This window comes from Geospiza fortis, unplaced genomic scaffold (genome assembly GCF_000277835.1).
Source record: "Geospiza fortis unplaced genomic scaffold, GeoFor_1.0 scaffold16, whole genome shotgun sequence".
In the NCBI taxonomy this organism is placed as follows: Eukaryota; Metazoa; Chordata; class Aves; order Passeriformes; family Thraupidae; genus Geospiza; species Geospiza fortis.
The window spans coordinates 5,583,171-5,600,531 of NW_005054302.1; the positions used below are offsets into that span (position 1 = coordinate 5,583,171).

At 37.2% G+C, this 17,361-nt stretch overlaps 1 protein-coding gene across 1 annotated transcript in view; it reads left to right on the forward strand.

Moving 5' to 3' along the window:
* GUCY1A2 (guanylate cyclase 1 soluble subunit alpha 2) overlaps nt 1-17,361 on the forward strand; it is a 124,054-nt gene that overhangs the window by 92,707 nt on the left and 13,986 nt on the right. The window contains exon 7 of the mRNA XM_014311752.2: nt 16,994-17,148. Coding sequence (XP_014167227.1) covers nt 16,994-17,148 — 155 coding nt within the window. The remainder of the gene's footprint in view (nt 1-16,993; nt 17,149-17,361) is intronic.

The window sequence follows — 17,361 nt, forward strand, 5'->3', positions numbered from 1 at the left end:
CAAATAGCAATCTATAAGGCAGTCCAGAGTTTCCAGTCTGGTTTTCAGCAGGGCAAAGCATTGCATCCTGGATAGAGGTAGAGTAGGGTCCACTTCCCTTCACCTAGAAGTGGAAGGTAGGTGTATGTCATACTTGTTGCTGGTTTTGACAGTTCTGTAATAATAGCCACCTGGGGTTTCTTTTTTTTAATTTGTTTTTGGTGAAATATTTTGCTCATATTAAGCCAAGCTTTATTGTAAATGCATTCTTTTATGGGTTTTTTAAATAGATTAAGATTTCTGGTAAGAGAAAACTTTATTAAGAGTAGCCAGCCAGTGTTTAAGGGGAGTGGGGAAAACCAAGCTTAGCCTCTATGGCTTACATTAGAAAAAGGTAAATATCCCACGCTCCATAACAGGGAGTACCATTAAGCCCCAAATAGAGTAATGGATGTTCTTGAGCCTGTCATTGTTTTGTCATTTCAGTTTTGTTTTTCAGAAAAGATGTTTTAAAAATGCAATGTGTATGAAACTGAATGTTTTTTCTTGCTAACCCCAACAGCAAAAATCATCAATGCACAACCCACATAACACTAATATTAAAATGAAATCTAAGCTTTAAACAATGTTTTGCAAGAGGAATCAAAAAGTGTTTTTGAGAAATTAGAAAGTGAGAAATAAATGCATGTTTTAGAATCTCTTGTATGCTTAGTGGGCATCTGAATCCCAAAAAATGACATTGTGAATGCCTGTTTGGAGCTATGGCCATATTGCACCAGATGACTGCTTTTAGTTTGATCTTCTGAAGATCAGAAAGCAATATGGAACCCTGATGGCTTCCTGAAAGTTCTTCTGTATGTACATTCCTTCTCTCCTCCACAGAAGTGGAAAAGGAACAAAAAAACCAATAGTAAAAACAACTCTGAACAGCAAATCTGCATGCATAAGAACTGAATAGCAAGTTTACAGACTGTAAAAAGCACTGAAATTTGTGGAATTTTCTGAGAGGCCTGTAATACCAGTTTTTCTGTCACTTCCTTTCCAAGAACACCAGCAAAGAGCGAATCTTAACTGGAATTGTGGCTTTCTCAGTTGGATATGTCCGTGCACATGTCAATATGGGGCTTCCCTCTCTGTAAAGCATTCACTTGGATTCACTCGGTTTGCAAACATTGCTAAGTCCATCCCCTGATGTGTCATAGACTGTCATGACAGCATTATGAATAATCCAAATGCAACTACTTCCTGAGCATATTGACAATTTAGTTGGACGAGGTTCCAAAATGACAGCGTGACTTGTGTTCTCTTATTAGTTTGGGTTAACAGAAGTTGATACCTTTATAGCCCATTACTACTGGAGGAATTGCAGTTTTCCCATGGATACTGTGACACATCTGGAATTCTTACTGTTGTATGAAAAACAGATGTGCATATTTTTTCTGTTACTGCCATGTTTCACTCTGGGCTTAGCTTACCAAAACTTGACTGTCACTGGTCCCCTTGCTCCATGCTCCTCCTCTCCCATTCATTTTGTCTTCTCTTGAATTTTGCTTTTAAGTCATTTTCTATAAGTGAGATTCTCTTTTGCTCTGTGTGGTTATGCTCAGACATACTAGTTATGGCCTTTAGGATTTGGTAGCTACAGCGTTTAGGATCACTGTGGCTTAGTATGGATGAACATGTGTTGTTGTCCTTGCCGTGAATGCCTTGAGAAAGGCCTGTGTTTTATCTTGTGTCACAGCCTTAACTGCCACAGTCCCTCTTCCCTTCCCAATTGCTGTTCTCCTTAAACCCAGGCATCCTAAGCATCCCACAGCATACTGTCCGCTCACCATCTTGCATTGCCCTCTGCTGTCCTGCGCTGCCTTTGGCCCAAATCCTTTCCCAGGCACCTTTTGAGTCAGTGAGAGTTCGGTAACAGGGTTTGAACACTGCTCTGTGTGTAATGCAGATCTGCTGCAGCGTGCTGTCAGCTGTGGGTGTGAGCACAGGGCTAACTGGGTGGAAAAGCAGGGAGCTAGATCATGTGCTTTGATGCTACCTTCTGTTTTAAACCCTCTAGGACTGCACTGAGGTGACGTCAGAAGCACCACTTGTGACCCCCACAGAAATGGCACATTTTCAAAACCATTAGTTTTAGAAACCATTTTTGGGGAAGGTTTCCAGATGTCTCCAGGTTGAGCAGAACTGATTCCATTCTTATGAAAAATATTTAAAAATTCATTGTATGTAATTGTGTAATGAATTGCTTAATTTAAATAAAATCAAGACTATGTAGAGGGGAAAAGGGACTCTTGCTGAGCAGTTAAGAGGTCAGGTTTATCATCCCCTCATACTTACAGCCAGGAGGACAGACCAAGGAAAGAGGAGCTGCAGTCAAGCAAGCTGCCATCAATTAGTGCCTGAACAAAGGTTACAACAAAGCCTCCCTTCAGTCCCGTGAACATTTGAGGAATCCACTCAGTGCATAGCTTTGAAAAATCTGCTGCAAAGAAGGATGACCAGAAATATGCTGGAACTCAGGGACAGCCAAATGTCAGAGTTATCTGTTCTGGTTTGCTCCAGTTAGTTTGAGCAGCCATAACAATCTAAAAAGGGCATCGCAGAAAGTGGAACTCAGCAGAAGGTGATGTATTCTTACCTCAGAAGACTCAGAGCTGGTTGGAAGCAAGGAAGGCTGGAAAACTATTACTCTTCATTTGCCATGTTCTGACAATGTTTTATGGGTGTTGAGCACTGCCATGGTTTGTGTCAGGACAGTCCTCCTTGGACCGACCCAGCAGCAGTGCTGTGATTCTATGGCTATATTGGGTCAGATCTGAACAAGCTTATCTTAACACTGCTTGGAGTCTGTGTGCCTCACTGAAATGTGCAGTGCAGGTAATAGCTTTAAAGGTATTCAAATTTTAAAATAGCCTTTCTCAGTGTGGCAGAAATTAGAGATACAAAGAACTTGGGTTTGCTTGGCAACATTTTCTTGTGATTAATGTGGAAGTGTACTTCCTTGTACTTCCTAGCAGGTTCTTCACACAAAAGCATAATTTGTAAAAAAATCTGCATGTCTTTTGAGATACATTGTTCTATGATTTAGACAGACATTAATAAAATGCACACTTTAAAGGAGAAGACTGCTTCTGTTTGCTCAGATTTGCATGTTAAGTTCAGCTGCATGAATTTGGATGGTTTTTGATTTGAAGAATGCTTCTATTTATTTCTATAGAAATTAATTTATTTATTTCAGAGAAAAGGAAGAGTTTTCATTACTCTTCCCACAATTCTACAATAGGGAATGGTGTCTGTGGAAAATGTAGTCTGAACATTATTCATCTTTCCCATGGGGATTACTAGAAGTAAATTAGGATTCTCTGAAATTGCTTACAAACCAAGATCAATTTCTAAGTAACACTAAATGAAGAAAAATTGTGGTGATTTATCAGACACAGTCCACTGTAGTAGCTGCTTTATAATGAGCTTTGAGACACACCAAAATGCAGACATTTTCGCAAATATCTTTTGTACACACACTGCCTACCTTTTATGAATTAATTGGAATTTAACATGCTACAGCTTTGAAGTATATGAAGCCAAACCCTTAATGTGGAAAGCTTCTGGGATTTAAACACTTTTGCAATGAGAAATCTTAAATATGTTTTGACTAATTTCATTCAAGGATCATCTACAGCATTTTTATGTAAGTGAATCTCTAGATTTCACTAGCCTTACCACTCTAATTAAAAGTTACATTTCAGTCCTTAGAATATTTCTAAGAGACCCATAACTTTTTTACTTGGTAATATATTTATTGTTATAGAATGTCAGTCACTGATTAGAATTTTACCAACTACATTTTTAAATTCATGATCACAGGCTTGAAAGGCCAATATAACATAGTTAGTTTTGCTGTTGCCCCTGTCACTCATAGCACAATAAGTGTGCCAGCTCTTCAAGTAGATCACTGCAACAGAAAAGGATTGGTGGATTAATGGAGTTTGTGCTGAGACCCTTGCATCTATACTTAATGTTTTTGAGATTTTTACTTGAAGTGATTTTGTTCCTGATACTAAATGTCTCTACCATACTCAATGCCTCCACAGATCTGAAAGATAAAATGTTGATTTACAAACTGATATGCCCATAAAATTTTGTCTTAACTTTGGTGTACATCTTGAGAAGAGCTACTGCTTTAATTTCCTTTAACAGGGTTCTAGTTCATGCAGAACAAACCATTTTGTAAAGTGAAGCAATGTAAAGTAAATAGGGGCAGTTGGGGCAGGTGCTTCAAAACCACGTGGAATGGTTTAAAAGCACAACCATTATGTTGCACTTTGGAGGTTGCTGCCCTTTAGTGAGGTGATTCTTCCTGTCATTCTCATGGAGGCTGAATGTGCAGCTGCCAGAGTATTTCCTGTGAAAGGATTTGTTTTGTTAGTTATCCACAGGAAGCTTAGCTGTGATCATCTGTGGTGAGGAGCAGACCAATGCCTAAATAACATGACTAAATATGATTGCAGTGTAGTAACAGAACTGAGAGTTCATCATGACAGGATGACTGTCTAAAACTTTTGTTTTCTTAAACAAATGTTTTCTCTCAAGCTTACACTGTTTTGCTATTCATGGGTGTGCTTGTCACTGCAAAGTATGTTGTTGACATTGATCATTGATCATTGTATGATTATTACAGAAAGGAAGTTAAAGATCTGAGTTTAAAGCATGAGTAAAATTGGTTCAACATTGCTGCTGTCTACATTTTTTTTTAGTTTTAATAAAATTCTAAAGACAATGTGAACCAAGGTACACAATTTCTCTTTGAGCTGAAATTCAAAATTCTGGTTTTTTTACTGGTTTCAGAACATTAAAAAATATTTCTCCCACCCCATCTGTTCTTAAGGATGACAGGAAAACAGACTTTGCAGCCGTCATTTGAAACCCTCAAATGTAACATCACTTTTTAATTAGTTGTCCTTCAATGCAGTATGATGTTACAGTTAAAAAAGAGACACATATGTTAATACATCCTGTCCATCTTCCTGTCAGCATCCTCACAATGTGTTTTCCAGTGTTTCAGTAGTGCTATAATGAAATTATGTAACTTAGCACATTTACCTCAAAAACCTGTCACTGTCATACAGTACAGTCTATTATACCTACATAAGCTGGATATTTACCTATGTCTTCATTTAAATTGTATTAGTTCTAGTTGTGTCTCCATACATCCCTCTTTGATATGAACATCTTGCACATACTAGTAGGTGATTATCACGCTTCCCCTATTGAGGAATAATTAGCCAAGCTGTAAGCATTTACAAATTTTTAGTTTCCCTCTGATTAAATCCTTTCTGAAGAGATTCTTGATCTTTTCAGAAATCACAGGTGTTGACAGTACCCAAGTTTTAACTTAATAGGCTTAGTGAGGTTGACTTGAATTATGTAGGTGTCAGATGATGTTCATAACCCCAGATTACTTCTTTCATGTGATAAGATTGCATGCTATCTCAAGTTCATTTTGATCTTCACTCAGAATTTCCCAGCTTTCTCTTTTAAATTATGTATATTTAATTCAGAGTATATTTCTAGATGCATTCAGTTTGCAGGATTTACTTGCATTTTGTGTTGTTTTTTGCAGATCATTAACAAACACAATAAATAAAAATAGGTTATGCTGAATTTTATTTATTACACACAACTATGAGTGAGATTTCATCTACTTTATTTCATTTTTCCCCAAATTTCAACTCAAGTTAAATACAAATAAAAATTATCAAATTTTCATTATTTAATATTCACAGTCATCTTCCTCTCAGACACACTGATAAAGAACAAGGCACCAAAAAATAAAGAAATTCTTTCAATGAAAACGCATCTTGCATCATTTGGGAGGAAAGGAGTAAAGAATGAGACTTAGAGCTAAGGGACTTGTCAGAAAAGGTTGCACCAAGAGAGGTTCTTCGCCCACTTCTTGGTTGAAGAATTTGACTGGAAAAGTTTCAAATAAAGCATATTCAGTTGGGAGCAACAGCAGGAAAGAGGAAAGCAATGAGAATGCTGGATAAGCAAAATGCAGGGCTGGGGGGTCTGTGCCCCTCAGTAGCCAAATGCACACAGTGTCATTAAAGGTTGGCTGGAGAGCAGTGACAAACAAGGAAGTTATACATACGCCATACTGTCATCTTCTACTGCCTCCCAAACTAGATTAGTTTTACATTTTCAAAAGAACATGCAAGGATAATTGAGGTTTAAAGTCTCTGGCTTTCTTTTCTGGTCTTACACAAATAATAGCATAAGTTTTTGTCTATATGTTTGTGATTATAGAAATAGGAATTAATTGATAAAAGCTGGTGAAGATGGGCAGAGATAATCTTGGCTAAGTATATTAATGTTTAATTTTTTGCAATTGAAAAATGCATAACCTACAGAAAATGAATTATTATAATAGATGCATTAAGATTGCTATTTTTTATAGAAATTACAAGCCAAAACCAACTGTATATGTTGCCATGCTTTGTTCTTTGTCAGTGTGTCTCTGAGAGAGGGATGAGTGTTAGACACAGTGGGAGAGATCATTGAATGAAACGTAGGAAAGTCATTAGGCTGAACATTGAAATCTTTCCTTCCCATAAGTGATTCACCTTCATCTGAGAGCAATTAGTCTCTGTTTGGGTTTTGTCATATTCTTGACATCATCAGGCCTTCATTTGCTAATTTTTTGAAAGCAAGATCAAAATTTTTCTAGTCATGAAAATACCAGAACATTCAAATTTATGCTGAGTCTTCTTTAAATTGTAGTGCAGTTAAGAATTTTCTCTGAAGCAATTTAAACCAACAGTGAAATATTTCATTCCTATTCATGGTACATCTGATGTTGAATAAAAATCAGATATTACTCGTAGATTTCCACCTTAAATTTAGGAATAGAAAATGTTACATTTTGTATGAGTTGCAGAGTTTTCATTCATTTCATTAACCATTTTATTTACAAATGTCCTTTTTTAAACCTAGATTTTCAGTGAAGGTAACCGAGCTGTACAGAATATTCTGAGTTCTGATCCTTGGTTTTGTTATGATTTGTTTTGTGGTGTCAAGAAAGTTTGATTGACTTGCTGAAGTGCTGTCTGTACAGGAATCAAGAGACTCACTCAATGCTTAGATAATTTACTAAAATCCTCAGTTCAGTGCAAACCAGCTGCCTTTCTCTTTGTGATAATTCCCTTTGTTGTATGAAGAAGTTATTCACAACTGTCTGGATTTGCCTGTCTGAAAGACTTCAGAAAAATCATTTTATGTGAATGTGTATTCTGAACTCACTGAGGAGGAAATTCACTTACCTTGCAAAGATTTGCAGCTTTGTGGTGGTGAAGTACAAAGGCAATAAGGAGTATTAATAAATCCCTTCCCAATTATAGCCCAGGTGAAGTCTTTTAGTCTCTTGTTTATAGGATCCGTGCAGTCACAGAGCCTCATTTCCCTTCGTATGCAATCGCCACTGCCAGCTGTGGAGGTTTGCCTTAGGCATAAGAGTTGGGTAAATTTTGCCAAAATCATTGTCATCATCTTACATTGTCTTGTGTTCGCTCTATGGAAATTGCAGTTCTTAAAATCAAACTGGTGAACAAGCAAAGGAACGCAGCAGCATTTTCATTTTAGAGTGAGGTGCTTAATGATTATCTAGTATAGTGAGCTGTTCAAACATTGGAACCTATAAGGTGTAAAATATCTGTATGTCCCAGCTGTCATATGGAAGAAAACTTTACAGGCAGATGTATATTTATTTTTTATTTGAGCATGAGAATGAGTTTTTATGTTGTGCATTTAGTATTCAAGTCTCTATGATGGTAGCAGTGCCTGATGTTTCTTCACAAGGAAACGAACTATGTTCTTGCTATTACAGCCTGCAATTCTTTGCAGTCTTTATACACAGCTTGGGGTTTCCTTAGCTTTTTATCCTTCATGTGGTAATTCCTTGACTTACTGTTCCAAAAGAGGGCATAAATTGAGTCGTTTCAGGTATTTATCTATATCACAGAGTCACAGAATAACACAGAACCATTTATGTTGGAAAAGACCTCTTGGATTGCTGAGTCCAGCCAACCTTTGGCTGATCACCACCTTGTCAACTAGACCATAGCACTAAGTGCCACATCCAGTCATTTCTTGAACAATTTAATGGGCTGTATTGTCTGTCAGACTGAGAAGTGCTGAAGGAAGCAGTCTTAAGTCCCAGCTTAAGAACAGGTACATTTTTAAAACCTGACACACTGATTTTTAATTTTTTCTTGTCATGTCAACAGTGTCCATATGAAGCAGGGAGTTTAATAATTTTTTATTTTGATTATGTCTGCCTTGGTGCTGATTGCAAGAAGCTGGGACAGCTAGTAGAAACTACAGGCTTAAAATGTATCTCCTCTTCATGCAGAAAGTATTAACATACCTTGTGGTGATAGAGGTTTAAATGACATGGGCAACAATTAAATTTCATTAGTAGTGTGGGAGCCATTGGGAAGACTCTGAGACACCATTATTGTAGAGGCTAGATAAGGTTGCTTCTAGTAGTAAAACTGTAAGATGGTTACAGATCAGTGGTTCTATTTAAAAGCTGCTGTAATCCTTGTTGATTGGTTCCAAGCTCTTCCCAAAGCAGATCAATCTGGCTTTCATCAATGTATAAGAACCTGTATTCTGGTCAAAAGATGAAGCATGACTCTGCCATGGAAACGTCATTTTAAAGATTGCAGGCTAGATTCAAAGACCATTACATTAAAACATCTGAAGAAATTTCTGCAGTTCTACAAATAGAATGATCTTCTGATGGGGTCCCATCCATCAACACCAGTATTTTTGACGATTTATGCAAGAGTTCATAAGCTCATTTTACATAAAGGTAAAAGTGTGTCAACATGTCAACTTTGCCAGGCTGACAGTTGAATTCATCTCACCTTTCTTCAGCTGTCTGTTTATGAGGTGTCCAGGTTAAACTTAAAATTAAATGTCCCTCTCTGTTCCACCAGGAGAGTTAAGACAGCTTCAGGAGTGGGTGATTCAGCCTCTCCTGTGTGCCAATTTTAAAATATGAAGAATTGCAGCCCTGAGGTTATTTACCTCCTGTGTTTAGCAGGAGTCTAAAAACCTAACTTAAATGAGGCTGGCTAACTTCTAGGTCTCTGCAATTAGGTGAAATTTACCTTAAATTACTAAATTAGGAAAAGTATCAAATGTTGATTCTTGAGCTTAAAACACTTAGGTCAAACTTTTTTTTTTCCATACAGTTTTTTTGTTCTCAAATATTTTGAGCATGTGTCATTTATCCTTGTTAAAGTATCACCCAATCCATTCAGTATATGTCATATGATGGCACTGTGAGACAAAGATGTCCTCCTACACCAGGGATCAAGGAGAACTTTCTGATGAATATTTTTCTTTTTTGGGTGTCAGTGGTGGGGAGGCTGGGAAAAATCCTCCACTGCTATGTGGGCTTGTGTGAGTGATTAGCTCTTTTTTAAGTGCCTGAACACACAGGTTCACATAGTAATTAAATTCCTACTGTGGAAATTACTATTTAAAGAAAACAATAAAAGGTGGTTTTGATTAAATGCCCCATCAACAATGAAATGCAATGTTTTATTGGTGAGTGAGAAGCAGCTCATGAAGAAGCACATTAAGTTTAATGTTTCTTCTTTGGAACCGTAGGGGACGGATATAGGTTTTATTTTTCTGTTTAGCAGCTCTGAAAATTCTCATTTACGTCATTTAACACCCACCTCTCCACTCAGAACCCCCTCCAGTAAATAATTTCAGGTCAGAAGTTTCCTTACAGATGACCCAAATCCTCTTCTAACCTAGACACTGAGCAGTGCCATACTGAATTCACATGATCCCATTTGGCTCAAAAACAATTTGCCCCAGTGTAAATTTTCCTTTGATGCTAGAACTAATGAGCTCCCAAAACTAGTCTGAGTCTTTGTTTTTGTTTTTACTTCATTTAATTCCACCTCATACTGCTGATGGAGACTCACAGGTGTATAATTTTTCAACACAGGTTATGAAATAGAGTTGTGAAATAAAGGGAGCTGCAGGGAACCTCTGGAGGTTAACTTATCCAACCACTATTCAAAGCAGAGCTAGCTTAGATCATGGTGGAAGAAATAAGAGAAAAATAATTTCATCCTTCAAATCTGGGGCTTCTTTATGTAGAAATGATTCATAACTCCTTTTCCCACATTCAGTAGAAGTGACTGTATGCCAAGACCATAGCCCAGGAATGTACATATGCAAAGTGCATCACATTGGTTATAATTTATATGCATCTCTTTTGCACAAACCACATGATTGCCTTACCCAATAACTATTTAAAATTTATTTATTGATGCCAAGGCATTAGTTTATTACTTTATTTTTCATTGTCCTTGTATAATTTGCTGTGTATTTTGCTTCAGATGGGTTGAATAATTATTTTAGTAAAAAACCTAGGAAATTCTGATTAGAAAAGAAGTTAAGTGTTTATTTCTCCAAATGAAGTTCAAATGGGGGGGGGGCGGGGGGGGAGGAAATGTATCCTGTAGTTTAGTTCTATAGAACACCTTGTGAAATTCAAGTAATCTAAATTTTCCTCTGAGCAGGTCTGTTCCTTGGCAACAATTCTGTAGTGAGCTGTACTGTCATATGTCCCTTTCCAGAAAGGCACTGTGATATTTATAAATCTATCTAAGAATACAGATAACCCACACACTAAAGCATATGTCAGGACATAGCTGTCAGCCCTGTCAACCTGCAGTCCTCTGAAGGAGCAGAAAGGCACATTGACTCACTGGTGTGTGGCCCTGATTTTAGACCTCTGAGCTCTGGAGAGTCTCTTTTACATTGAGACATTTTACAAGTAAATTTCCCTGTGAAAGGCATTTGTTGGGATTTAGAGGTAGCGCTTCTGTAGAAGCTGCTAGAAAATATTAGAGCAGAAAACACCCTCCAGAATTTGGCAGATTCTGTTTGGAATTATCTGGCTGTGTGTCATGGACTAACAGCTAAGACACGGTGCAAGAGGTGAATTTTTCCTTTCTGAGGGACACTGCAAGGACAGAAGGGAGAAGGTCCATACTGAAACACAATATCAATCAGTATATTAGGCCAGAAAGTGAGGAGTGCTTTTGTCTAAGAAATGTTACTGTACAGATACCAACATACATTATTCAGGCTGAGACCAAAAGTCCTGATCCAGCAGAATGCTTTCTATTGTATTTAATTGCTTTTCTGGCTTGGGCCATCTGTGTGCCTGGAACTATTTTCATGCAGCTACTGCCTTGTGCCAGCCCTGAACTCTGCTCAGCTTAGCACAAAGTCTTGAGCAGCTGTTAGTCAGTCACGTTATTGAGGCTTGAAAAGCTCCAGGTTGACTGAGTGGGGGATCACTTCTGCCCATGGTTGTTTTCCAAGCTGTGTCACCTACTTCCCAGCCTGCCCTCTCTCCTTCATCTGTGTCTGTGCAAGGCAGACAGTCATGAGAAAATGGATTGTGTGTCCTTCTGCATGCAGTTAACCTGTGAGACAACCTGAGACTTCTCTTTCTAGCATGGCAGTGTGTTTTTCAGAGTGTGAGAACTGTTTATTAAGGTCCTTCTTTCACTGTGTGGTGCAAAGAAGGAATGCATGCTGAAATGTTACTGTAATTCATATTTGAGGAGGAACTGAACATCAAACACCTTTTCTCTACAAAAGAATTTCTTTTGGCTCAGGAAATCCCTGAACTAAAAGTTGCTGGTTGCAGAGAGAGAACTTTGGAAATGAGCATGTTTTTTTATCCTGTGCTTATCAGAAGACAGGTTACATGGTTACCTTTAGTGTGAGTTGGAAAGTCTGCTCACATGTTTTAGTATCAACTACTCTTTACTGGAAGACAAAAAGAAAGATACCCACAGACTCTTCTTCTTCCTACTTTTCCCTTCAATTTATTCAACAATCCCTTTATTAATTAGACCACAGAAAATTGGTTCAAGCTGTAATGTTTCCTGAAAGGAAATTAAGCTGGTTTTAAACTATTCCTCAAGCTTCTCATGTACATGGTGCTGTGCAGAAATATTTGCAGTAGTTTTCTTTTCAACTCAGTAATCATTCTTCACAGTCATACCCTTATGCAATTTTCCATGCTATTGCCTATTAGTTTTTTTCTGAATAAAGCATGAATTATGCTTTTTAAAATAGATTTGTAAGCCCATTATGAAAATTGCAAATATTTTCGCAGAGCACCACGTACATATAAAGCTTGAGGAATAATTTGAAACCTGCTTAATTTTCCTTTCAGAAATCATTACAGCTTGAACCATTTTTCTGTGGTCTAATTAATAAAGAATTATTTTAAATCTTGTAGTGCAATGTCTCAGTTTTGACTGAAGGGAAATAAGGTTAATGTATTCTATTGCTTATCAATATGCAAACATATATTGGTCAAAAAAATTTTAGATTTGAGGAGGTTTTCAAAAACGTTATTGGGTAGACAAGTGCTACTTCTCAGACTATCTTTCCACTTGCATCTAATTTTTGTCTTGAAAATTATGTGGAGAAATAAGGAAAGAAGAAGGAGAATACATTTTTCAAAAAGGTTTTAAAAGAAAAAAAACTCAAGAACTTTGACCATAATGAAAATGACTGGATTTTTCTCCTTTTTCTGAGAGTACTGATTAACAGAAAAAGCTATTAAGAAGCAAATTAGCAATCATGAAATTTACTTCAGGCATGCCACTGCATTCATTTGCTATTATTAAAATATTTTTGCCACTTGCCTATAAAGTTAATTTTAGATGGATTGTGAATTTTCAGTGTTGCATTTACTCTCATCTCAGTTGGAATAGGCTTTATTTTGATGTAAGAGTGCAGTTTTCAGTATCGTGCCTAAGAAGGCATTCAGGCACGTAATCAAAGTTGAAGAGCAGATTATAAAGAAACAAAAGTAAACAATGCAAAAACCCCAGTTCTTCTAGATATAAAAGAGGAAAATAATGCTTTGGCAATGAGGAGGTGTAAAGAAGTAACATACAATTTTTCTAAGGTTGGGGACATCAGAAGAATTCAGTAACAGAATGTTCAGTTCTGAAAAAGAACAAATATTTTTGTGTTGTTCATCCTTGTTCCTGTTTGTTCTTGACTTTCCTCTTGCAGTCTAGTCTGCACTATCAGCTCTCACTGATGCCGCTTCTGGCACATTTCCACTGGTCATTTTAGATGGTGACCAGTGCTTCTCATCTTTCTCATCTTTCTTTATGAATCTTCTTCTTTATCCCTACTAAACAAAATCACTATCCTTCTGGTCACTCAGGTAGTAGACATTTCTGCTCTTTTTGCCTTATCCAGTAAGAAATATTCAAATACTGCTACTTTCTTAATACAAGCTTTGGAAGCTTCTTTTGCTTTGCACATGGCCACATCTTTCCTTTCACATTGCATTGATCAATGCCGGCTGCTTTTCTTTTACACCTCTGATTCATCAGCTTTTCTCCACTTCACTATTACCACAGCTCTTGCAGAGATCAGATCTGTTAATCTTTTTTTCTCTTTTTTCATTGCACTCAGTTCAAGTTGTCCCTCTTCATGTAAAAGATCTCTCACAGATCTCTCAGTATTTTTCCCACCTGTTCATGTCTCTTTTGCCATTGTGCCTTCCAGGATCATGCTTTAGAAATGTCTTTGGCTTTTGTGGGTCTCTTCACTGTTCCTTACCACTTGGATGAATGGTATTTACTGTTTGTTTTTTTAATCACAGCTGTCTACTCTTTGTGATAGTTTCCAAAGATCCACCTTTCCATTTGTGTGCATAATGCCTCTGAATTTTCAAGTTCAGCTACATGCTTCCCTTTTATCTTTAGCCAAATCATCAAGGACATACAAAGGAGCAGTTGGTACAGATGAAAAGCGTGCATTTTATAAAAATGCTCCATTTAAGACAGTTAATAAATGTATAATTTGTTCTACACATATATTAAAAGGAGTAAACAGAGTTATGATAGACAAAAATTGCATCCTAGTGTTGTCACCTAATTTTCACTTTCTCTGCTATTTTTAATATTTAATAGTGACTGTTCTGAGAGAGTGCTGATAAGGGGCTACATGTACAATATAGCCTGGGAACTATAACTATATTTGTGTAGCTGTTGTTGGTATTGTTCTAAGTTATGTGGCCAAGGCAAATTTTCTTTACTGCAAAGGTAATGTGAAAGGTTGATGTGCCCCAGTAAGTGCCTTCTTGTCAAGAATTTGATCACACTTCTTTTTTCCCTTGTAAAAAAGAGCCTGAAGCTGTTAACACAGCACTTTTCAACTCTGTGAGGAAAAGACCAGAAGAACGAATCTGCAATTGAAGTAAAATCTTGAAAGACACTTTTTAAGTAAACATATTTCTCTAAAAAGTACTATAGGACCAATATAATGGTTATTCTTGGTATAATAAGGCACACTAAGGAATACTTTATGGCAAGAGTATAAGTGTTTGCAGGTTTTTTTCTTGTAGAGAACTATATAATAAAGCAGATGTGGAACTTTATTGTAAGCCATTCTTAGTGTAATTTATCTCTAAGGTTTATTGAGAAAGCCTACCTCAACTTTCTTCCACCCAATGAGTACTACAGGTTTTGACTCTCTCTATGCAGTTTAACCTGTGTTTGTGAGACTGTATCTACCTTTTTCATTGTAGGAGCAAGTGTTTTTTAAAAAGCTCTTAAGATAGTACAGAAGAACCCTCACATCTGTCACTGAAGCACTGAGTAATAAAAAACTATGTGGCCATATAAAAGGAAGTAATGAAAAGGAAAGAATGAAAGTAACAAAACAACCAACAATAACTTCAGCTTTCACTGCATATATTGCAAAAGCAAATTTTATTTTCTTAGTATGTTTTTTACTGTCGTATTTTCCATCCTCTCTAATGTATACTCTTATTCCTGTGTTTTTAGAGGAAAACAAAACTAATACTTTTCCTTACAGTTTCAATCTGGCCTTTACATGTGATTGAATGCACTGTGGAAGAGGTTACAGCACACAGTTAATTTGTAAATTTTTAAATAAACGTGCAGGGTAGCAATGGAACCAAATGGGTTTCATTAGCTCTGTTCCTAAAATTATGTGCAAAATTACTAAGTCAGCTCCCATCTCACAAGAACAAGACATTGTAAATAGGTTGTTTATTATTTATTGAAAGCATGCTCATTGTTGTGTGAGCAAAACTTCCTGCTCATAGTCTTTCACTGAGGGCAGGTACTGACCTCACGTATAGGGAGAGGGGCTGTTTACCCAATTCATGACTGCAGGAGCACTTTTTTCCACTGGTAATGGGCACTGGAGTTTAAATGTATGTTGTAGCAAAAGCAGGAAATCTTATTGCTCCAAAAGATCACCAAAATAACCCAAGTGTTATGAGTTTGCACAGATGTTAGCAGGCAAACCAAGTTAGTGGATGCTTCCCGGCCCTATGGAATAGAGGATTTGAAGGATTTCTGTGGCTGCCTTCCAAACCATAGTAAAGGCTTGAAAGTTCAATTAAAGTGAACTTTTTAACTTAAAGAATCACTAAAGTGATTCTTATTCACAGATTTAAAAAAAGAAAAAAGAAGGAGAGAGAAACAAACAAACCAAACAACCTAGTCTGTAATTAACAGTCTTGTTGTGAAGATTGAGGGTTTTAGGCTGTCTGTGAGAATGTTGTAAGTAGTGTCAAATGCAGAACATGTCCTTAGATTATGCAGGAGCTTACTGTATAGCAGATATAATTCTGAACTCCTTGTCTGTGACACATAAGAGAGGAACAAAATTAGAAGAGTGCTTAGCTGCACGATGGAAGTCTTGGGCATGTGGGAAGAGCCATAGTCAGTGAAGTAATGTGGGGTCCCACATGTTCTTAGAACTTCATGGACACCAATGTTATCAAATGCTGGCATTTTCTTTACATAAAAAAAGAGTAACAATGATTTTTTTAAATTTGTATTTGAGTCCATATGTATTTTTTATTAAAAAAGTAGGGACTGATGGACAAAAGGACAGTGCAATAACTGTGAATTAAGTAAATAAAAGGACCCTATTGAGTACAGTGTTAGGTAAGTCACTCATTCATACCCCATCGGACCCTCTTAGTAGTTGCTATTTATTTCCTTCACCTTAAGTTTTGTAGCAGTCAAGTTGCTATGAGCAAGAGTATCCTCAGAAGATATAAATATCTTTGTTTTAATTTTTAACTGTTATAAAGTTAACAAGAGAAAAAGACTTCCCTACCTGTAAAAATCATTTTTTTGGCAAACGCAATTGTTAGCTAAAATGTATGCAGAATAAATCTCTGATTATTCATTCTGAAGGAAACTTGGATGGTGACTCTGAGCTGTACAGGTCTATGCAATTGCCAGACCTCAGACAATTACAGGGAATGGTTGCTGAAATAGTTGCATGGGTTTTTTAATTTGCTGGGGATTTATTCCTCCTTATTTTGAGAAGGATACAATTACCTTTAAAATCATTGGTGCCTCAGTCTTCAGCATTCTCACCGCTGCAATGTCTCTCTGTCTGACAAAGTGAGAAAGACCTTAGACCTTGAAGAGTTTGGAAGAAAAATATGGAGGAAATAAAACTTAACTACTCTTCCTGCCAGTCTGAGAAAAACTGAGTATTACTTCAAAGCCTGTGTTAGAAGTGGTGGCAAAAATAACCTCTGTAATGTATTTATTTGTGTAATTAGATGGCTGATATTGCAGTAGCTCTGGATGATCCCAGCCTATTCTGTTCATTATTTCTGTTTTGACTGTCACAGTCTCCAGCAAATGTGCACAGAAGAAAATTGTTTTAGTGAAAAGATAATAATATTTTTGTTCTTCTTCCTTTTAACTTCATCTGATCTAAGCTAGAAGAATAGAAGAGTCTGGGTTTTTTTCCCCTTCACTCTTTCTTCTTTAGTTTAGTCTTTATTTGAAAGTGTTGCTTGTAGATGAGTGCTAGTGACATAGCCCTTGGTGGCACAGGAGAGGTAGGCTGACGTGGATCTCATGTTTTTTTCCAGATGAGGATAGGCATTCACTCAGGTTCGGTGCTGGCCGGCGTCGTCGGTGTGAGAATGCCGCGCTATTGCCTCTTTGGGAACAACGTCACCCTCGCGAGCAAGTTTGAGTCAGGAAGTCACCCACGCCGCATCAATGTCAGTCCCACCACATACCAGTAAGTCCTCTTCACCCTTTCTTTCCTATTGTTTTTGTTCCGGCCTGTTTCCAGTTCCATCCTCTAACGTGCTCTGCCCTCAACACATGGGATTCAACAGAAAGTTGGTAGGGCATCAGAACTGAGGAAAGAGGCATTGCGTGGGGATGTCTGCTTTTGTTTGCAGGTTTGTATCAGAACGTACAAAGAAGTCAGGCATTGGAGGCAATGAGG